General features: G+C 42.4%; 1 protein-coding gene across 1 annotated transcript; it reads left to right on the forward strand.

Annotated features, from left to right (window-relative positions):
- The first annotated feature begins 91 nt into the window (after window positions 1–91).
- LOC308397593 (NACHT, LRR and PYD domains-containing protein 3-like) lies at window positions 92–23001 on the forward strand. Its single transcript, XM_080883566.1, has 17 exons — window positions 92–4179; window positions 4286–4488; window positions 4976–5216; window positions 6920–6966; window positions 7139–7668; window positions 8356–8399; window positions 9972–10009; window positions 10647–10708; window positions 11018–11073; window positions 15436–15470; window positions 15824–15885; window positions 19238–19293; window positions 19559–19773; window positions 20490–20755; window positions 20900–21013; window positions 21082–21223; window positions 22436–23001. The coding sequence occupies exons 1-17, from the start codon at window positions 2342–2344 to the stop codon at window positions 22735–22737; spliced, it is 4251 nt and encodes a 1416-aa protein (XP_080739692.1). The 5' UTR covers window positions 92–2341; the 3' UTR covers window positions 22738–23001.
- The last annotated feature ends 60 nt before the right edge of the window (window positions 23002–23061 follow it).

Consider the following 23061-nt stretch of genomic DNA (forward strand, 5'->3'; position numbering starts at 1 on the left):
CTGGATCTACAGTGGGGCAAAAAAGTATTTAGTCAGCCACCGATTGTGCAAGTTCCCCCACTTAAAATGATGACAGAGGTCAGTAATTTGCACCAGAGGTACACTTCAACTGTGAGAGACAGAATGTGAAAAAAAAATCCATGAATTCACATGGTAGGATTTGTAAAGAATTTATTCGTAAATCAGGGTGGAAAATAAGTATTTGGTCACCTCAAACAAGGAAAATCTCTGGTTCTCACAGACCTGTAACGTCTTCTGTAAGAAGCTTTTCTGTCCCCCACTCGTTACCTGTATGAATGGCACCTGTTTGAACTCATCATCTGTATAAAAGACACCTGTCCACAGCCTCAAACAGTCAGACTCCAAACTCCGCCATGGCCAAGACCAAAGAGCTTTCGAAGGACACCAGGAAAAGTATTGTAGACATGCACCAGACTGGGAAGAGTGAATCTACAATAGGCAAGCAGCTTGGTGTGAAAAAATCAACTGTGGGAGCAATCATCAGAAAATGGAAGACATAAAAGACCACTGATAATCTCCCTCGATGTGGGGCTCCACGCAAGATCTCATCCCGTGGGGTCAAAATGATCATGAGAACGGTGAGCAAAGATCCCAGAACCACACGGGGGGACCTGGTGAATGACCTGCAGAGAGCTGGGACCAAAGTAACAAAGGTCACCATCAGTAACACACTACAACGGCAGGGAATCAAATCCCGCAGTGCCAGACGTGTTCCGCTGCTGAAGCCAGTGCATGTCCAGGCCCGTCTGAAGTTTGCCAGAGAGCACATGGATGATACAGCAGAGGATTGGGAGAATGTCATGTGGTCAGATGAAACCAAAGTAGAACTTTTTGGTATAAACTCAACTCGTCGTGTTTGGAGGAAGAAGAATACTGAGTTGCATCCCAAGAACACCATACCTACTGTGAAGCATGGGGGTGGAAACATCATGCTATGGGGCTGTTTTTCTGCCAAGGGGACAGGACGACTGATCCGTGTTAAGGACAGAATGAATGGGGCCATGTATCGTGAGATTTTGAGCCAAAACCTCCTTCCATCAGTGAGAACTTTGAAGATGAAACGAGGCTGGGTCTTCCAACATGACAATGATCCAAAACACACCGCCCGGGCAACAAAGGAGTGGCTCCGTAAGAAGCAAGCGTCAGGGTGGGCATGACCAAGATAACAAAAAAAGGCTCTAGAATCTGAAATGGAACTAACTTACCTTACCTTCAACTAATGGTCAGTGTCTACCTGGAACTTACATAAGCACAAACAGCAAAGAAAACGAACAACGCCACCCTCAGGTGTGACCAGTGTTGGGAAGAAATGGAATACATGTACTGCCGTTACGTATTTAAAATACAAAATATGACTAACTGTATTCCGTCACAGTTAACACCATTACACCTTTAAAAAGGTGGTATTCAGAATACAGCTACTTTGTTAAAATAAATGGATTACACAGCGGTCTTTTGCTGTTTCATATATTAGTCTACGCCCTCTCTATTTTTGGTAATTCCACGCCAGTGGAAGCCCAAACAAATTATGATTATGACACCTGTTTATTTTACGTGTAGTTGTTTTTTTCCCTGTGTAATAATATTCAACATTGCTATCAATACATTTTTCAAAAAATGCCTCTCAGTGCAAAATGGGTTCAAAGACATAAACAACTGTAGGATACTGTTTGTCCGTGATTTAGACAGGGGGAACAAATCGTGGCAGGATCAGCCTGATATTATTTGTATCCCACTATAACTTTACTGTATAAAGAACTAACATCTCCAAAATGTCAGCAGTAGTTTGTCATTACAACAAGTGTTTGGGAACTAAAAATCAAGAAGGTGGGATACTGTTTGTCCCTGATTTAAACAGCCCAGCGCTGCTCCAGATGAAGGGAAAACCAATTATGCAGGGGAGACCTACCCTGGCACTTGTGCAGGTGAAGCCAAAGGGAACGACATGCTTCACCATATTTTCTAGTCTTTGACTTAGAATGAAGTTGGTTTGGAAACATATTCAGCTATGCTTCATCTCCTGCTTTGCGTTTGTGTGGGCGCCCCGTGCTAGCAGTGTCCAAGCGTTGTTGTTTTTTTTTCCTTTTCATACCGTGTTCCCCCTTCAATGGCTCTGTGCCCCCCCTAGGGGGCGGACCCCACACTTTGGGAAGCTCTGCTTTACTCTCATTGAGTAACGTAACGGAATACGTTACAAAATACACTTTGGAGCATGTATTCTGTAATCTGTACTGGAATACATTTTAAAAGTAACCTTCCCAACACTGGGTGTGACGACCAAAGACAACACACAAAATCATGACCTGGGACATAACACTTAATGAACTTACACATAAGCTTCATATTATCTAAATATGTGTTGTTATTTTACTCAGAGTTTCTTCTAAAGTGTCAGCCTAACCTGAAGAAGAAGATCCAGTTTGTGTTTGGAGGAATCGCTAAAGCAGGAAACCCAACCCTTCTGAATCAGATCTACATAGAGCCCTACATCACAGAGGGAGGGACTGCAGGGGTCAGTGATGAACATGAGGTCAGACAGATTGAAACAGCATCCAGGAAACCAGACAGACCAGAAACAACAATCAGACAAGAAGATATCTTTAAAGCCTCATCTGTTAAAGATAAACCAATCAGAACAGTGCTGACAAAGGGAGTGGCTGGCATTGGGAAAACAGTCCTAACACAGAAGTTCACTCTGGACTGGGCTGAAGACAAAGCCAACCAGGACATCCAGTTCATGTTTCCATTCACTTTCAGAGAGCTGAATGTGCTGAAAGAGAAAAAGTTCAGCTTGGTAGAACTTATTCATCACTTGTTTCCTGAAACCAAACAAGCAGGAATCTGCAGCTTTGAAGACTTCCAGGTTGTATTCATCTTTGATGGTCTGGATGAGTGTCGACTTACTCTTGACTTCCACAAAACTACAATTCTGACTGATGTTACAGAGTCCACCTCAGTGGATGTGCTGCTGATAAACCTCATCAGGGGGAAATTGCTTCCTTCTGCTCGCCTCTGGATAACCACACGACCTGCAGCAGTCAATCAGATCCCTCCTGAGTATGTTGGCATGGTGACAGAGCTCAATGGATTCACTGACCCACAAAAGGAGGAGTACTTCAAGAAGAGATTCAGTGATAAGAACCAGGTAACCAAGATCTTCTCCCACATCAAGACATCACGAAGCCTCCACATCATGTGCCACATTCCAGTCTTCTGCTGGATCACTGCTACAGTGCTTGAGGATGTACTGAAAACCAGAGAGGGGGGAGAGCTGCCCAAAACCCTGACTGAGATGTGCATCCACTTCCTGGTGGTTCAGGCCAAAGTGAAGAAAGTCAAGTATGATGGAGGAGCTGAGACAGATCCACATTGGAGTCCAGAGAGTAGGAAAATGATCGAGTCTCTGGGAAAACTGGCTTTTGATCAGCTGCAGAAAGGAAACCTGATCTTCTATGAATCAGACCTGACAGAGTGTGGCATCGATGTCAGAGCAGCCTTGGTGTACTCAGGAGTGTTCACACAGATCTTTAAAGAGGAGAGAGGGCTATACCAGGACAAGATGTTCTGCTTCATCCATTTGAGTGTTCAGGAGTTTCTAGCTGCTCTATATGTCCATCTGACCTTCATCAACTCTGGAGTCAACCTGCTAGAAAAACAGCAAACATCCTGGTGGTCTAAACTTTTGCAAAATAAACCTAAAAGGAAAAATCTCCACCAGAGTGCTGTGGATAAGGCCTTACAGAGTCCACATGCACACCTGGATTTGTTCCTTCGCTTCCTCTTGGGTCTTTCACTTCATACCAATCAGATTCTTCTACAGGATCTACTGACACAGACAGGAAATAGCTCACTGAACAGTCAGGAAACAGTCCAGTACATCAAGAAGAAGCTCAGTGAGAATCTGTCTGCAGAAAGAAGCATTAATCTGTTCCACTGTCTGAATGAAATTAATGATTGTTCTCTATGGAAGGAGATCCAAACGTCTTTGAGTTCAGGAAGTCTTTCAAAACAAAAACTGTCTCCTGCTCAGTGGTCAGCTCTGGTCTTCATCTTACTGTCATCAGAAGGTCTGGATGTTTTTGACCTAAGGAAATACTCTGCTTCAGAGGAGGCTCTTCTGAGGCTGCTGCCAGTGGTCAAAGTAACTAGGAAAGCACTGTAAGTGTTTAGAGATCCTGTTTAGTCCTGGTGATTCAAATGTGCTGGTACTGACTGAAACTTAATTTCTTCTTTCTTTTTCTTTTTCTTGTCATTTTCTATTCAGTCTGAGCTTTTGTAAGTTTACAGAGAGAAGCTGTAAAACTCTGTCCTTAGTTCTCAGCTCCCAGTCTTCTAGCTTGAGAGAGCTGGACCTGAGTAACAATGACCTGCAGGACCCTGGCGTGAAGCTTCTGTCCGCAGGACTCAAGAATCCACAATGCAAACTGGAAACTCTGAGGTCAAGTAACATTAAAAAGATAACTGAAAGCTAATTTTCATAATTTAAAAAACTTCTACCTTGGTTAGGATTGTCTTTTCTAATGTCAATTGTCAAATGACGGTTTACTAAACTTCATCACTAATTTCTGGATTTATTTCCATTATTTTTATTTTGTAATTAATCTATCCATCCATTTTCTTCATTACCTGTTTAACTTAAGTGATTAAAATAAAAGATGGAGGGATTATCTTGTGAGGTACAAGTACCAAGCACTCCCACTTATTGTTTTTTTTTTTTTCCAATTTAATGCTTAATTCTTTATTGAGGAAGTGGTATATGTTTGGCCAAACAAATCTGCCAAGCTTAGTGTCGGGACTTAAAAAATATTTTTATATAACTGAGTCACCTTGTTTTTTTATTTTATTTTTATTTTTTATTTAAGAAGTATTCAGAAAGGACTCTGAAGTTTTTCTCTGCTTAGTATTTATTTTGATGGAATCAACCTGTTTGATCGAATGAGAAGAAAAGTGAATTAAAGTATTTTCTTTTGCTTGTGTTCGAGGAGTGAACAAGAGTCTTGTGTTGTTTTGTTTGCCTCCAGTCTTTCAGGTTGTCTTATCACAAAGGACAGCTGTGCTTCTCTGGCCTCAGCTCTGAGATCTAACCCTTCCCATCTGAGAGACCTTGACCTGAGTTATAATCATCCAGGAGACTCAGGAGTGGCTCTGCTGTCAGCTAGACTAGAGGACCAACAATCGAAACTGAAAAACCTTAGGTATGGGAGGTCTGGTACAGCCACAGACAGTGTGTGATAGTCAATCCCTTTCCTTTACTCAGCCTGTCCATCATGCTGAACAAACGTGTTACATGAACAATCACACAAGTAGCAAACGTTTTTCTTTTCATGACAGTAAAAGTACTAATTGGATATGAATGTATGTGTGTAGCATGTCTTCAAGCAACTCCAAGAACAAAAATTGGCTTACTCAGTTTGGGGTGATCCATATATGCTAAAAGAAGACTGCAGGCTGAAGAATACCTCTTTTGTATTTTCACTTCCTGCAACTTTTATTAGTGTTATTGATTAGGATATAATTATTTCAAAAGGTCATTTAATTTGTCATTATTTGTTAGATTTATTTTTATAACGTTGCCTAATGGTTTGCCAGAACCTCTTCAAGGCAGATCAAAAGTCTTTTTCCTCTGCGTCACCAAAATCGTCTTGCTACTTTGCTTCAGCTACTGCCGAATCTGCATTCCATTTGGCCTCCTTGTACCTGTTACCTGCCTCTGAAGTCCCACAGCAGAATATGGTCCATTCCCTGCCAGCTGTTCCCATCACACCCTCACTATACATTTAGGAGGGCGAGGTCTGTCCAGCATCCTCCCTTGCCACCTAATCCAACTCACTACCAAGTGGTGATCAATTGACAGCTTGGCACCTCTCTTCACCAGAATCTGATAATACGATTATTTTTGTTGTTGACGGTCAGCGTTTGTTATGGATAAAGTGTAATTTGCACAGAAGTCCAATAACAGAACACCACTCGAGGTCGGATTGGATTAGGCAGGCCTTTCCCAACAGTGACTGTTGGGAAAGGCCTGTATCGGGCATCCCTGCCGACTGAGGGCTACTCCAGACTGGAGCAGAGTTCAACCCCTTCCCAGGAGATTAATTCCAGAGCCCAAGCCATGCACTGCAGTGAGCCTGACTATATCTAACTAGTATCTCTCAACCTCATGCAGCAGCTCAAGTTCCATTCAAGTCAGCCTTAGTAGCTGGGTACAAAACCACAGGGCCCCGCCACTGACTGTCACCCTACACACATTTCACCTGACCCCTCAAGTATATAGTCCAGAGTAGAAGTAATAAATGCACAAACTAGTTTTTTAGCTTCACTCTGAGTGAAGATGGTTCTAATGTTAGAGATACTGATCAAATGTAAGACTAGCACAGTCTTACATTTGCATGATCGTGGCTCAAGAGTTGGGAGTTCGCCTTGTAATCTGAAGGTTGCCGGTTCGAGCCCTGGCTCCGACGGTCTCAGTCGTTGTGTCCTTGGGCAAGACACTTCACCCATTGCCTACTGGTGGTGGTCAGAGTGCCCGGTGGTGCCAGTGTCCGGCAGCCTCACCTCTGTCAGTGCGCCCCAGGGTGGCTGTAGGCTACAATGTAGCTTGCCATCACCAGTGTGTGAATGGGTGGATGACTGGATATGTAAAGCGCTTTGGGGTCCTTAGGGACTAGTAAAGCGCTATATAAATACAGGCCATTTACCATTTTAGCACAGTCCTAGCATGGAACCCTGAACTCCATAATTACCTTAGTGTAATTTCCCTCTGATTGTGAAAAAGAATCCCCATTTACATGAACACAATAGAGTCTATTAGACAACCATTATTGCATTGTATTACAAATACATGTAATGTTGATGTGTGAAATACACTGAGGTGGTCTGACCCCCCTCCTACCTTTAGGTTGAGGCCTGCTGGAGTCCGATGGTTGAGACCAGGTCTGAGGAAGTGTAAGCGTGTTTTTGATGTGATTCATGAATACAAAGCAGCACACATTCAACCATCTTTAAACTGTCACATCACTCATTCACATCTGTGATGTCAGTAGTCATTATCAAAGAGTCAATCAATGAACAGATGATGGATGAGTAACTGCAGCTGTATTGTGTTTGTTCTCCTTAGATATCTGTGAACCCACACCCAGCGCAAACACAATACATACAAAGATCAAGCTGTCTGACAACAACAGGAAAATGACATTGGTGAAGGAGGATCAGTCATATCCTGACCATCATGACAGATTTGAGCTTCCTCAGCTGCTCTGTAGAAATGGTCTGACTGGTCGATGTTACTGGGAGGTGGAGTGGAGAGGGAAGGTTGATTTATCAGTGAGTTACCGAGGAATAAAAAAGAAAGGAAACAGTAATGGATGCAGGTTTGGAAGCAATGATCAGTCCTGGAGTCTGAGGTGCTCTGATGACGCCTGTTACCATGTCTGGCACAATGATGAAACAGCATTCATCTCCTCCACCTCCTCCTCGGTCTCTCACAGAGTAGGGGTGTATGTGGACTGTCCTGGTGGCACTCTGTCCTTCTACAGAGTCTCCTCCGACACTCTGATCCACCTCCACACCTTCAGCACCACATTCACTGAGCTTCTGTACCCTGGATTTGGGTTCTGGTCACCTGGTTCTTCAGTGTCTCTGTGTGCAGTTGAGTATGAGTAGCCTCATCCATTAGAAAGGCCGTAGAGCAGATAATTCTGTCTGCACATGGGTCTCTTTCACTCAGAAACACGTTTTCTAATTCACAAATACATAGACTATCCACATCATTAAAGTCCCTTTATTTTATCTTCCTCTTTATTTAGAAATTAAAAATGCATTAATTAAAAATCTCTGTTAAAATATAACTACTCTCAATGCAGTCACAGAAAGGAATTTGAAGGGCAAACTGTTTTGGTGTGCAGTCTAATAGGTTAGAGGAAAGGAGCAAGACCACAAGTTTATGCACGGAGAGAGAGGATATGCAGATGACTGGAGTGGCAGGGAAGGATGCTAGGGATAGTGTGAGATGGAGGCAGATGATCCACTGTGTCAACCATAAAGGGAGCAGCCAAGATTAGAAGAAAAGAAAAAAACAGCTTTGGTGTGCAGTCATCCTGCTAGCACCTTTGGCAGCCATACCCTGGGAGGGTTGATGGGCAGTATTAGTAGTATCCTATGGGCACCGTATTGTTAATATTTGATCTAATGCTTAATATTTTTGCTACAGACAAAGAGTATTTACATTATGTACTAAATCATTCTGTCTGCCTCTGTGTCTATGAGAACAAAGTTGAGTAATTCTTCTTCCCATCTTATATCCTGATACTAATGTTGTGCCTTTATCCTTTTCAGGATGCAAGAGGTAAACTGACTTGGGATAGAAAACTTTCAGACAGGTAATCAAATAAATAAAAATTCAACTGGGTTATGCTTGTTAAACTGAAGCATAGCTTATCCATACACTTTCATTCAGACTTCATTGAACAGAGGAGCAGTTTGCTCAACACCTGTTGATCTAACTCATACTTTGTGGGTATATTGCTGGAGACCTGATAGAGGGCAGTAAAGACAGTGAAGTTATTTTGATGACCAGTTGGCACACTCTACATCAACAGTCCATTCAGGTTTTACTTTGAGTGGGCATTGTGGATTCTTGTTTGTGTGTTGTTTCTATATTTTCTGTGTATTGTACCTTGTTCTACATCGGTGGGCAAAGTGGTGATGCTCCATTGGCTGATGGAGGGAGAGGAACTGGCTGAAGGAGGGAGAGGACCCCAGGCCTTCCTGGAAGTTTTTCAGGCCACTGTAGAGGTTTGCTTCCAAACTGGAAGCTGGTTCCACAGAAGAGGGGCCTGAAAACTGAAGGCTCTCCCTCCCATTCTACTTTTAAATACTCAAGGAACAACAAGTAGGCCTGCAGAGCGGGAGCGAAGTGCTCTAATAGGGTGATATGGTACTACAAGGTCATTAAGATATGATGGGGCCTGATTATTTAAGACCTTGTATGTGAGGAGCAGGATTTTGAATTCAATTCTGGATTTAACAGGAAGCCAATGAAGGGAAGCCAAAACAGGAGAAATATGCTCTCTCTTTCTAGTCCCTGTCAGCACTCTTGCTGCAGCATTTTGGATTAGCTGAAGGCTTTTCATATAGTAAAGACTGCAGTCAGCTTGTGCCTGAGGCATCCCTTAATTCTGGGGACAGATTTAATAACCTGTTGGGGCAGTGTGTGGGGATGCGTTCACGACCTTTGGTGGTGTGTAGTGTTTGTGCTGTGCTCAGTGGTGACATGTGGTCGCCCGACACTGACTCTAGGGAGGAGGAGACAGCAGGGCATTCTTGTGAGGCCCGCTGCCACCGGTGATTCACTCCATGGAAGAGTTTCCACTAGAGCACTCTCATGATGACACCCAAACAAATCCTATGACCAAGTGATAAAACCAGTTGTCATGCTACATCAATAGTCCATTCAGATTTTACCTCCTGGACCAGTTAGGCACTGCTTGCCACAAAAGTGCAATAGAAAAGGGCAACAAATCATTTGGAGTTACGCTCCACAGAAAACTCCATGTATAGGCGAATCCATAAATACTGAACCACGAATAGGCGGTGGTTGACTGCACTGGTTATTTGAGATCCTCATTGGAAGATTTAATAAAGTTAATTCAAACGAAATTGTAAACATACACGGCAGACCCAGTGGCATTTTGATGCTTTTTATTAAAGCTTTGACGGTTGCTGTCCACAATACACACAGAGCTGCAGCTCTTCCGCTGCCTGCTCAACACTATCACAACAACAACGCCAACCACAGGACCCAGTACAATATTTAATTCGGCGGGGCGTGATTGCAGATGCCGTGCAGGTGCGTCCGCCTCCTCTGCACGGCACCGCAGGCCACACCCCACCACAAAAATGTAGTCAGTTTTCACTTGAGCCTTTACCTGTTAGTGTGCTTGTGTCTGCAGTGTCCCAGAGAGGTCGAGTACAACTTCCAGAGACACACGTGAGTACTGAAACTAGTACTGAGTTCTGTCATCAATAAATCTAGTTAAAAAGTGTGTTTTTGTATTTAGTTTAAAGCTCTGGAAAACACATTCTCCTCACATGTTTAAGATCGAAAACCATGAGAATACAGTCACGTTAAGAACAGTCAAGGTTAGTCCGATAATCTGAATGTGTGTATTTCATGTGTTCTTTTTTACGATGATCGTGGCTCAAGAGTTGGGAGTTTGCCTTGTGATTGGAAGGTTGCCGGTTCGAGCCCCAACTTGGACAGTCTCGGTCGTTGTGTCTTTGGGCAAGACACTTCACCCATTGCCTACTGGTGGTGGTCAGAGGGCCCGGTGGCGCCAATGTCCGGCAGCCTCGCCTCTGTCAGTGCGCCCCAGGGTGGCTGTGGCTACAATGTAGCTTGCCATCACCAGTGTGTGAATGTGTATGGGTGGATGACTGAATGTGTAAAGCGCTTTGTGGTCCTTAGGGACTAGTAAGGCGCTATACAAATACAGGCCATTTACCATGATTTACTTGATGGTTCAGCTTTGATCTTAATGAGTGAAATGTATTTTCAAGTAGAAGGAAATGATGCATAAAAAGCTGCAAAACCTTTGTGATGCCAGCTTTTTGTCTTCTAACCTCAGTGGACTCGGGATTCGAGCTGGATCATACCACAGCAGAAACAGATCAAGAGGACGTGATGGAGGTGTGAGAACAATGACCAGGTCCTGACGTTCCTGATCATAGATTTGTAAAATACCTGCTGCAGCTTGGTGACAAAGAGGCCATCAGCAATGAAAATTCACTCACAGTAGAAGTTGGTTTTATTCCATCACTGCGCAGATGTTTGTGTTACCAAGCTGCTTTTAGCTCTGCACCTGTTCCAACTTGAATGTGTAATTCCAGTCCTGTATCCTTGTGAACAGCATGCTAGAGTTAAGTTTGTTTCTTCACTCAACACTCAGTCAGGTTATTGGTCCTAAAAGTCCTGATCATGTTCCTTTCTGAATTCTAGTCTCCAACAAGCTTCCAACATGCAGTTCAAACTGAGTCTGCACGAATCTTCTACAGGTAATGACAAGAAATCCACACCTCCACCTTTTTACAGCCCATCAGGTAATGTTTTCTTTAAATTAGACTAACTTCAGCACCCTGATGTGCCATTATGTTCCTGTTAGACGATCATGCAAACAAAAAGTTGAGTGGACAGTTCCTGCCATAACACGATTGCATTGTATAAACGTGGTCATTTTTCTCCCCACAGAATGAACACAAACAACACCTGAGTGTGTCAGGACCTTAATCTCAGCACTGACTCTTCAGTGTTGCTGTGACGTAATGCATGTTGCTAGAGTTATTTGAATTTTCAGCTACACAGTTGCTCACAGTTTTTCTGATGTTTGGCAGCTTGTTACAAGCTCAAAGAAGTCCTGCCATTAATTAATTATTAATTAATTATTAATTCTTAAATATGATCAAATCATCTCTAATAATTGGCTATGTACCACAGGCCTTCAAGCTGGCTGTAGTTAAACCTTTACTCAAAAAGCCATCTCTAGACCCAGCAGTCTTAGCTAATTATAGCCCAATCTCCAACCTTCCTTTCATATCAAAAATCCTTGAAAGAGTAGTTGTCAAACAGCTAACAGATCATCTGCAGAGGAATGGCTTATTTGAAGAGTTTCAGTCAGGTTTCAGAGCTCATCACAGCACAGAAACAGCTTTAGTGAAGGTTACAAATGATCTTCTTGTGGCCTCTGACAGTGGACTCATCTCTGTGCTTGTCCTGCTAGACCTTAGTGCAGCATTCGATGCTGTTGACCATAATATCCTATTAGAGCGATTAGAACATGCTCCAGGTATTACAGGTACTGTGCTGCAGTGGTTTGTATCATATCTATCTAATAGACTCCAATTTGTACATGTACATGGAGAGTCCTCTTCACACACTGAGGTTAATTATAGAGTTCCACAGGTTTCGGTGCTAGGACCAAATTCTGTTTACACTATACATGCTTCCCTTAGGCAGCATCATTAGAAGACATAGCATAAATTTTCACTGCTATGCAGGCTGTAGTTAAACCTTCATGGACAGCTCTATCTGTCCATGAAGCCAGATAACACACACCAATTAGTTAAACTGCAGGAATGTCTTAAAGACATAAAGACCTGGATGGCCGCTAACTTTCTGCTTCTTAATTCAGATAAAACTGAGGTTATTGTACTCGGCCCTGAAATTCTTAGAAATATGGTATCTAACCAGATTCTTACTCTGGATGGCATTACCTTGGCCTCCAGCAACACTGTGAGGAACCTTGGAGTCATTTTTGACCAGGATATGTAAATATGTAAGACAAATTGTTTATGTTTCTGTTCTGTGTCCTGTGTACTGTTTGTTTGTATATGTGTCTTTCTGGCTGCTGTTACAACCAAATTTCCCCTTGTGGGACACTTAAAGGATTATTCTATTCTATTCTATTCTATTCTTCCATTCGATATGTCCTTCAACGCACATATTAAACAAACATGTAAGACTGCGTTCTTCCATTTGCACAACATCTCTAAAGTTAGAAATATCCTGTCTCAGGGTGACGCTGAAAAACTAGTTCATGCATTTATTACTTCCAGGCTGGACTACTGTAATCTTATTATCAGGAAGTCCTAACAACTCCCTGAAAAGCCTTCAGCTAATCCAAAATGCTGCAGCAAGAGTACTGACAAGGAGAAAGAGAGAGCATATTTCTCCTGTTTTGGCTTCCCTTCATTGGCTTCCTGTTAAATCCAGAATTGAATTCAAAATCCTGCTCCTCACATACAAGGTCTTAAATAATCAGGCCCCATCTTATCTTAATGACCTTGTAGTACCATATCACCCCATTAGAGCACTTTGCTCTCACACTGCAGGCTTATTTGTTGTTCCTAGAGTATTTAAAAATAGAATGGGAAGGAGAGCCTTCAGTTTTCAGGCCCCTCTTCTGTGGAACCAGCTTCCAGTTTGGATTTGGGAGACAGACACTATCTCTACTTATAAGATTAGGCTTAAAACTTTCCTTTTTGCTAAAGCATATAGTTAGGGCTGGACCAGGTGACCCTGAATCCTCCCTTAGTTATGCTGCAATAGACGTAGGCTGCTGGGGGATTCCCATGATGCATTGAGTTTTTTATTTCCAGTCACCTTTCTCACTCACTATGTGTTAATAGACCTCTCTGCAGTGAATCATACCTGTTATTAATCTCTGTCTCTCTTCCACAGCATGTCTTTATCCTGTCTTCTTTCTCTCAACCCAACCGGTCGCAGCAGATGGCCGCCCCTCCCTGAGCCTGGTTCTGCTGGAGGTTTCTTCCTGTTAAAAGGGAGTTTTTCCTTGCCGCTGTCGTCAAAGTGCTTGCTCATAGGGGGTCATATGATTGTTGGGTTTTTCTCTGTATCTATGAAGCGCCTTGAGGCGACTTTTGGTGTGATTTGGCGTTATATAAATAAAATTTAATATATAAATAAATTGAATTGACAGCAGTGGTTTCCACACATTTGGAGGTCGGTTGTTTATACATTTTGAAATGAGCCTTTATAATTAAAGCCACCACCATCCATGTGCTGACTGACATCTGCATAATATGCAAATACTATTTAAAAAAACAAGTCATAAAAATCATTATTTCATCTCTCCAGTTCCCTCTCTAGTTATTATATCTATCAAACCTAAAAGACGGCACCTTGGAAGAAACGAGAAACGAGCTTTAGTGGTCACATACATATTCATAAAGAGTACAACATGCAGTGAAATGTGTTGTGTCCGAGCTGCAGACAGGCTGCAGATGTAGCCGTGCCATTCCAGGCCATGGTGTTTGGCGTGGGGGGCCTAGTCAGGACCCTTACTGGATACTGGGAGGGAATCAAACTTGCAACTTCCGCTCCAAAGGTGTGTGGTCTTACCACTACACTATCCAGCTGCCCTTGTAGTAAAGTGTGCAGTCAGTTTGATCAGTATTTTGGAAATGTTTTGTGATTCCGTACACCAAATACCAATATTCCTGGTTAAAGACCAGGAAGAGAGGCTGTATCCCAATTCAGGGTCTGCAGCCTTAAAGTACGTAGCCTCAACGATCCTCAAGGGCCACGTACTCAAAGACCGCTAAGGCCAGAAGTGCGAGGCTTGTGAAATGGGACGCTCTAGCCTCCGTTGCGCTGCCCAGTGCCCAGGTTGCCTAGCAACCATGATACTAACAGCTGGAAACGTGTCATACAGCTTTGTTTGACAGAAATGAAGGAGAAATCTTTTGTTCATTTGTTTGTTTCTTTCTACATGAGCTTTGATCATTCTCTGTAGGATTAAGCTCAGCTATTGAACGGCGTATATTTTAAAGTAAAGGCTTTAAAACCAAGTTAGTACAAACGTCACTAATGTCACATAACTTTGCCGACATGTGGCCAACAGTAATGTTTTAATGTTCTTCATCATTAAACATTTGCACATAAATAAGTGACATAATATTCAGTACTTACTTAAAGTTTACTCTTCGGGCGCCCCTCATCCGCCGTTTTTTTTTTCCGGCAAAATTATCCACACCCACCGCCGCGCTATGCATTCTGGGATATGTTGGGCCACGAAGTCTACACTGCCACAGCCTTAAAATTCAGGGAAATGAAGGACGCATTTCAGGGCCGCATTTCGAGCAGCCTTTGAATTGGGACAGCCTTCGGCGCGCCGCTGTGACGTAATCGGCCTTGAAATGCGTACTTTAAGGCTGCAGACCCTGAATTGGGATACAGCCAGAGACAAGTCCCTGGATGGGAGGAGTTAGAAAGTTCATCCAACAAAAATATCTGTTGCAAATTAGACATGTGGATTGTCCACTATCGAATAAGGGAGCAACTGAAAGAAGAAGATTCGTTTTATGTGAGTCATGCACAGTTTAAAATGTGAAGGGGGTAAAACTGACCCCTTTGCAGTTTAGTTCCAGTTTGGTTACTGTGGCGCTGCAATCCAGGGCAGAGATAAGAGACAATAGTTATTTGGGATTCTCATGGGTAGCATTAATAAAGTTAGTTCAAACTTAATCGTTCTCTTAACCTGGCTGTAGCTCAGGTGGCAGAGCAGGTCAGCCACTAATTAGAAGGTCGGTGGTTCGATCCCAGGCTGCCCCCTGGGTGCATGCCAAATATCCTTGGGCAAGATATTAACCCCATGATTACCTGCTGGTGGTGGTCAGAGGGCCCGGTGGCGCCAGTGTCAGCCAGCCTCGCCTCTGTCAGTGCGCCCCAGGGCAGCTGTGGCTACAGTGTAGCTTGCCATTGCCAGTGTGTGAATGGGTGAATGACTGAATGTAGTGTAAAGTGCTTTGGGGTCCTTAGGGACTAAGTAAAGCGCTATACAAATGCAGGCCATTTACCATTTAACTCTTTAACTGTGGGTGTTGTGCTTGTGTCTGCAGTTTGCAGGAGAAAACAATGAGATCCACAGACACCTGTGAGTACTGAAACTCAGTTATCAAGAACGTATTAAATGATTATAAATGTTTGTGTCCTAAACTCACCACAGAAATATTTATAAGAGATTTAGTTTAAAGCTCTGGAAAAGACATTCTACTCACATGTTTAAGATCTAAAACCATGAGAAGACAGTCACGTTCAGAACAGTCGAGGTTAATCTGATAATTTGATAATCTAAATGTGTGTATTTCATGTTTTACGATGATTTACTTGGAAGGTCACGGTTCAGCTTTGATCTTAATGAATGAAATGTATTTTCAAGTAGAAGGAAATGATGCATAAAAAGCTGCAAAACCTTTGTGATGTCAGCTTTTTGTCTTCTAACCTTAGTGGACTCTGGTTTCGAACTGGATCATACCACAGCAGAAACAGATCAGGAGGACGTGATGGAGGTGAGAGAACAATGACCAGGTCCTGACGTTCCTGATATACAGGTTGGGCCATTTATATGGATACGCCGTAATAAAATGGGAATGGTTGGTGATATTAAAGTCCTGTTTGTGGAACATTAGTATATGTGAGGGGGCAAACTCCTCAAGATGGGTGGTGACCATGGTGGCCATTTAGAAGTCGGCCATCTTGGATACAACTTTTGTTTTTTCAATAGGAAGAGGGCCATGTGACACATCAAACTTATTGGTAATGTCACAAGAAAAACAATGGTGTGCTTGGTTTCAACGTAACTTTATTCTTTCATGAGTTATTTACAAGTTTCTGATATGTGTTCAGTGTAGAGATGGACCGATCCGATATTACGTATCGGTATCGGTCCGATACTGACCTAAATTACTGGATCGGATATCGGAGAAAAATAAAAAATGTAATCCGATCCATTAAATATCACGAAAGCACTTCACAAAACTTGCAACACGCCGTAACTCACCTCAGAACGTTAGCACGTCGGAGCAGTATGCATCACGTGATAGAGCGGCTGTGGCATGCGGGACCTGTCGGTGGATAGCATGTGGAGCTTCGCTAGCAACCCGGCATTTCATCTCCGACAAAGTTATCCCCGAGAGAAGTAAAGCAAGTGTGTAAGTCCATCTCTGAATGTTTGTAAAGCATTCCTGCGTTAAGCTTACCAAACGATATATGGAGCGACTGCCTCTTCTGGCTGCTACTTCAATCATGAAACTGCTTAATGATCAGCTGATCGGCTTTTCTGTCGCGAGTCCGTCTCTCTGGTTTGTTTTTGGCCCACTTTGCACCAGAAAGAGGAAACCAGCGGCTGAACAACAGCAGCACGTTTAAGCTTGATCAGCTGTTGTTAGAATTTATTTATTATTACTTTCTACTCGAGGATCTTTTTCTACGTAGCTGACGGCTGGTAACTGCAGGGGCGGATCTAGCAAAGTTTAGCCAGGGGGGCCGATAGGGCATTAACAGGGAAAAGGGGGCACAAAGACATATTTTTCTTTCTTATTCTCATTTAAAATGTCTAGCTTTTAATAAATAATTATCCGAATCTTACACCCAAAGTTTTAATTTGATGTAAAATGAATAGAAGTCAATTACTGTATATAGTGACTATTAAGTCTAATATATATACCCTAGTAAGCTATAGTACTTTTTCCTTTGGGAAGGTACCATCTGTGCAGTCTGCAATTTTGTTGAAGAAAGATGTTGAATCTATTTAATATTTCTTGAAAAATAATTGATTTCTGTGCATTTATTTTTTCACACTGCATCAAATTAAGGTTGATTACGTCGATTAAGCATCATGAGGTGGAGCGTGAGGGGTGGTTCCCTATTTTTTATTTATTTATTTTTGTTGTTGCTGGGAGTTGGAACCCTATTAGTTAGGTTGCTTAATATTTACGCTAAGTACTCTTTAAAATACCAGAATAGGGAGGATGGTGTAGGTTTAAGTTTGTTAGATTGATCAGTATTGCTGAACTATGAAATGTATTTTTTTTTTGCATACAGGTATAACAGAATAGCTTTAGTGTAGTTGTTGTTTTAAACTTGAGTATGAACTTATACAAAATGCAGCAAGATATTTAAAAAAAACAGTTTTGTTGATTAAAAAACACTATATCGGATTCATATCGGTATCGGCAGATATCCAAATTTATGATATCGGTATCGGTATCGGACATAAAAAAGTGGTATCGTGCCATCTCTAGTTCAGTGTGCTGCCCATTGTGTTGGACTGTCAATGCAACCCTCTTCTCCCACTCTTCACACACTGATAGCAACACCGCAGGAGAAATGCCAGCACAGGCATCCAGTATCTGTAGTTTCAGGTGCTGCACATCTCGTATCTTCACACCATAGACAATTGCCTTCAGATCGGGAGACCTTGGGGGCCATTCAACTGGCTCACGATGACCAATCCACTTTCCAGAAAACTGTTCATCTAGGAATGCTCGGACCTGGCACCCATATTGTGGTGGTGCACCATCTTGCTGGAAAAACTCAGGGAACGTGCCAGCTTCAGTGCATAAAGAGGGAAACACATCATCATGTAGCAATTTCAAATATCCAGTGGCCTTGAGGTTTCTATTGATGAAGAATGGACCCACTAGCGTTGTACCCCATATACCACACCAAACCATCACTTTTGTTGTTCCAACAGTCTTGGAGGGATCCATCCAATGTGAGTTAGTGTCAGACCAATAGCGGTGGTTTTGTTAACTTCACCATTCACATAAAAGTTTGCCTCATCACTGAACAAAATCTTCTGTGTGAACCGAGGGTCCTGTTCCAATATTTGTTTTGCCCATTCTGCAAATTCTGTGCGCCGATCTGGGTCATCCTTACTGCAGTAGCTGGAGTTTGTAAGGGTGCCATTTGTGAGTAGCTAATATCTGCCGAAGGGATGTTCGACTAATGCCACTCTCCAGTGACATGCGGCGAGTGCTACGCTGTGGGCTCTTGCTGAATGAAGCTAGGACAGCCACTGATGTTTCTTCATTAGTGACAGTTTTCTTGCAAATCCAACACTGAACCAGTTTCACGAAACTTAGCAAGCAGCTTGCTAACTGTAGCATGGGAGATGGGTGGTCTCGTAGGGTGTCTTACATTGAAATCTGCTACAATGACCTGGTTACTGCGTTCACCAGATATCAACACAATTTCGGTCTGCTCCTCACATGTTAACCTCTTCGACATGTCAATGGCTGTGAACAAAGAGAAACTTGTAAATAACTCATGAAAGAATAAAGTTACGTTGAAACCAAGCACACCATTGTTTTTCTTGTGACATTACCAATAAGTTTGATGTGTCACATGGCCCTCTTCCTATTGAAAAAACAAAAGTTGTATCCAAGATGGCCGACTTCTAAATGGCCACCATGGTCACCACCCATCTTGAGGAGTTTGCCCCCTCACATATACTAATGTGCCACAAACAGCACAGACAACCATTCCCATTTTATTACGGTGTATCCATATAAATGGCCCACCTGCAAAGTTCCTGACTTGGTTAGATGTTGTGAAATTGTTTTTCTAACTGTGGTAATAAAGCAGTCATCATGACCTTTAGCTGTCTTCTGTGGTCATTCAGGTGTTTTGTGTGAGTTGCTTAGCTGCTCAGTGCAGTCCTTCCTTTAATAATAAATGAGATAGTAGGTTTGAGGTTCTTGCTCTCTCTGACTGGTTTATTTGGGTTTTTTCTATTACGATTTTCATGCAGTTTTCCTATAATTCACAGCGTGTACATCAGCTAAATTTGTTTCTTCACTGAACACTCAGTCAGGTTATTGGTCTAGCTAGCTGATGATGTTGCTTTCTGAATTCTAGTCTCCAACAAGCTTCATGCCTGCAGTTCAAACAGAGTCTGCACGAATCTGTTACAGGTAATGAAAAGAAATCCACATCTCCCCTGTTTACAGCCTCTCTGGTAACGTCTTCTTTTCATTAGACTAACAACCACATGACTAGTATCACAATAAAGTAATCTCTGCTTGTAGCAGTTGTTGTATGTTTAATATAAAGCCAACCAGTTATAGAACGTACGCATGTGATATGACGCGAGGTAACAGCTCTAATTTACAGATCCATTTTCAGATATTTGGGTTTAACAGGTTTGCAGTGGTCATTCAGATCCTCTGTGTCACATAGTTTCAGGTGTCCTAGTCCAGGTGTGTTCCTGTGTACTCTGACTGGAGTCATGTTTAATATAAGTCAGGAAGCAGAGCTGCTGTACAGGATTGTCCAATGGGATGAGGACCTCCTCCATCCAGCCAATAAAAAGGCTGCAAGCCCGCTTTTCAATATTGAGAGTTCAAAGGATGCAATCCGTCAGCTTCACCTCCCACACTGTGAACCACAGGAAGGTGAGCAAAGCACTGCTCATGACATGACACAACTGTTAATCCATAGTTCTGATGGCGTCCCCTACTGGCTATAGAATTTGGTATTTTTCTGCTGACTGACCATTGCTGATGTTTGCCTGACAAACATTTTAATCCAGACATCCTGCAGATCTCACTAATATTTTTATTTCACATCCACTCAGCCACCACTGTTAAGCAGAATGTAGAGAAGCAGGACCTCTACTAAGAGCAGCCATAAATGATCCTCCAACTTTCCCATTGTGGACAGTTAAAATGTCTGCCTAATTATGAACCACACTGTACAATTACAGTAACAATTAGGTGGTAGCACAGACCTTAGGATGGGAGGGATGTAAGGAGAAACATCTGTGCCATTGCAAGAAACAAACTTAATTTTTCAGAATAACTGAAGAAGATTTATTCATTTTTAATAAGAAGTTTCGGCTGCTCACTTATTTCCTGAGCAGTCGGTGCTGTTGATGAATCCACGCTTGATACAAACCTGATTGGAAACCTTTGAGTGGTCTTTTTAAGACCTCTGTAATAAACAATGTGCAGAAGCCAAGGAAACCCAACGACTGATTTCTAAGCAGTGTTTGATTCTTTATCTGACCGTGGACACCATATCAAGGCTTTATATCTAAAATCAGATTCACTGTCACTGTAAGGAGGTTTTGGGAGTCAAACAGATGTCTGATGGCTTTGTGTTTTCACAGCTCTGCTTTCCGACTGTCTGTCTGTAGTCCACATCTCTGCTGGTAAAATGAAGGTCCTCAAGCCTCGAAAGATCACAGACACTCACGTGATCGTGGAAGTTACTCACCTCTCTTCCTTTGGCCTCGTCTGGAACATAAAGAGGTTTTGGAACAAGGAGAAACCAGTTTCGGGTCAGGTTTTGCTGTTCCTTGAACCAATAAACTTTAGAACACAGAGACAAAACCTCAATGTGCTTCTCCTGACAAGCAACATCCCAATGGAAGAGGTAAAGATCTATGAAAAGCTTCTCACTCAGTCCTAACGTTTGACAGAGCTGCTGAGATATGTAGTAAACGGTTTTGTACTGATGATGAATAGGTAACACTGATCTATTTTGGATAAGCCTTCTAATTAAAATGGTCTTTTAAAGGTCAGGGTGAAATACAGAGATGCTAACTTCATCCAAGCGCCTTCCAAATGTAAACTCATCAAAGATCACAGATACACTGTTCTCTGTCCAGTTGCCTATAAAGTCCAGCCTCCAGTAAGTACTTCTGTTAATTAAACTACTCCTTGTGGTTATGAAACTCATGCTGTGGTCCTGCTTTGTAGGAAGAAGATTTTGACCTGGACTTTGGAACAAACTACCCTCCAACATTTCAGATCCGCCTTCCTGCAGACACTGAAGAAGTCACAATAACAATCCAAGGCCAAACAAACACAGATGTCTGGAAATGCACTATTGATCTACCAGGTAAAACCTATATCTACATCACTCCACCTGACATTCAATTAGAAATTATGAGTGATATATGAGTGTGCCTTTTTAGTATGCCTTATTTCCTTCATTCGTGATTTACTCCCATTTAAAACATGCTGTGATGTTCTTTTATCAACTCTCATTCTGGCATCATTTGCACTGTCCAGGCCCAAAGGCTCCTTTAGATTCTAAATGCCAAGAGTAAGGCACAGCTGAGGGTCCAGAACAGTCCAAATTCCAGAAATTGATCAGTATGGCTGTTAAACCAGAGTGTCTAGGCTCACCAAATAGGGAGTCAGCAGATGACATGCCAAGTTCTGACTGCGATGGTTTTGCAAAAATACAATGAAGAGCACTGCTTTAACTGTAGACGTAAATTAAATATCAGTTAGGTTTTGGAGGGAGGGTGAAGTTTGCAAATGTAACTCTAAGATTATTGTCTAAAATTGTACACTCAAGCTAGTAAAACAGAACAGGACTGGCAGCAGGTTTAAAGTGAAAAGCTAAACTTCATGCACTGGTGGGAATCCTGGACACAAGCGCAGTAAAGTACAGCCTCCATTCTAAATAGGACACCGATAATGAGGCCATCAGCGGTCAGGTGAGTAATCAGCAATATCTCACAGGTGTGCAGCAAAAGAGCAGGAAGTCGGGTGAGCTCTGCCCCTGAAACAAACAGACCACCCACACACACACACACACACACACACACACACACACACACACAGATAGAGGAAACAAGAGAAATAGGTGAGGCAAAGTACATAAACAGTGTCAGTCAGTGAGATGTCCACCCGGGTGCCTGATCAACAACTGACTGTCAGAAGGCACCGAAAACAAGAAAACCTAAAGCGCAGAAAACATCTGTTAGTTATCGATGTGTTCCTGTTCACCTGAATCATTTTACTACCAAAAATGAACGCTGTCAGGGCAAACTCCATTATATTGTCCTCTGGAAGTTTTTAGAAGACTAGTCTAATAGTGTGCTGGACATACACAAAAAACCCCAAACATCAAATGTGTTTTTAATACACAAGACACAAGCCGCACAACAGTGTCAGTATGTCACCACTTAACAGCACCAGATGTTTAGCAGGTGTGTATCTGCAGGTTACTCTGTGCACAAAGCAGTATCACATACTCACAAGCTCTGTCACACCTTCACTTCAAGTTACTGAACATAGTTTTCCTGCTTCCTGCCCCCAGAAAGAACACGCAGTCAGTCAACTCCCCAGATCCTCCCACCAGACAAGCATCTGTTTGCAGTTCGGAAGCAGTTTGTGGATCAAGTGTCAGATTCGACTGTGAACCAGCTGCTGGACAGCCTGCTCCAACAGGGAATTATAAATAAGGAAGAAATGGATTCAGCCAGAATCAAACCCAGAGCTGACCGAGCTCGAGATGTGATAGATGTGGTGCGAAACAAAGGAGAAGAAGCCAGCTCATCCCTGATTGATGGCCTCCGTGAGTTGGATCCATACCTTTCTGAAACCCTGCACCTGAGCTAAGATGAGCTGCGACTGTTCTTTAATGAAGTTATTGTAAAGCTGTACTGCTGTCTGCGTTTGGTAAATTTAAAATGAAGGCCTAATTTTTGTTGTTTGTTTCTTGGTTTTGTATATTTTTGTCATCTGTTTTCCTTGTGAGCGTGCTCAGAGAGATAATAAATCAGAGCTCTAATTATTCAGTTGTCTGTCTCTGATATATTTTTATGGTTTCTTTTTGTTGTTTTTTCCTGAACCTGAAATAAAACCACTACCATCATCAGTGTGTGACCTCAAACCATCAGGCACCTCAGAATGAGATGCCATTGAGGCTAACGGATGTGATTG

The sequence above is a fragment of the Rhamphochromis sp. 'chilingali' genome (assembly GCF_963969265.1).
Source record: "Rhamphochromis sp. 'chilingali' genome assembly, chromosome: 5".
In the NCBI taxonomy this organism is placed as follows: Eukaryota; Metazoa; Chordata; class Actinopteri; order Cichliformes; family Cichlidae; genus Rhamphochromis; species Rhamphochromis sp. 'chilingali'.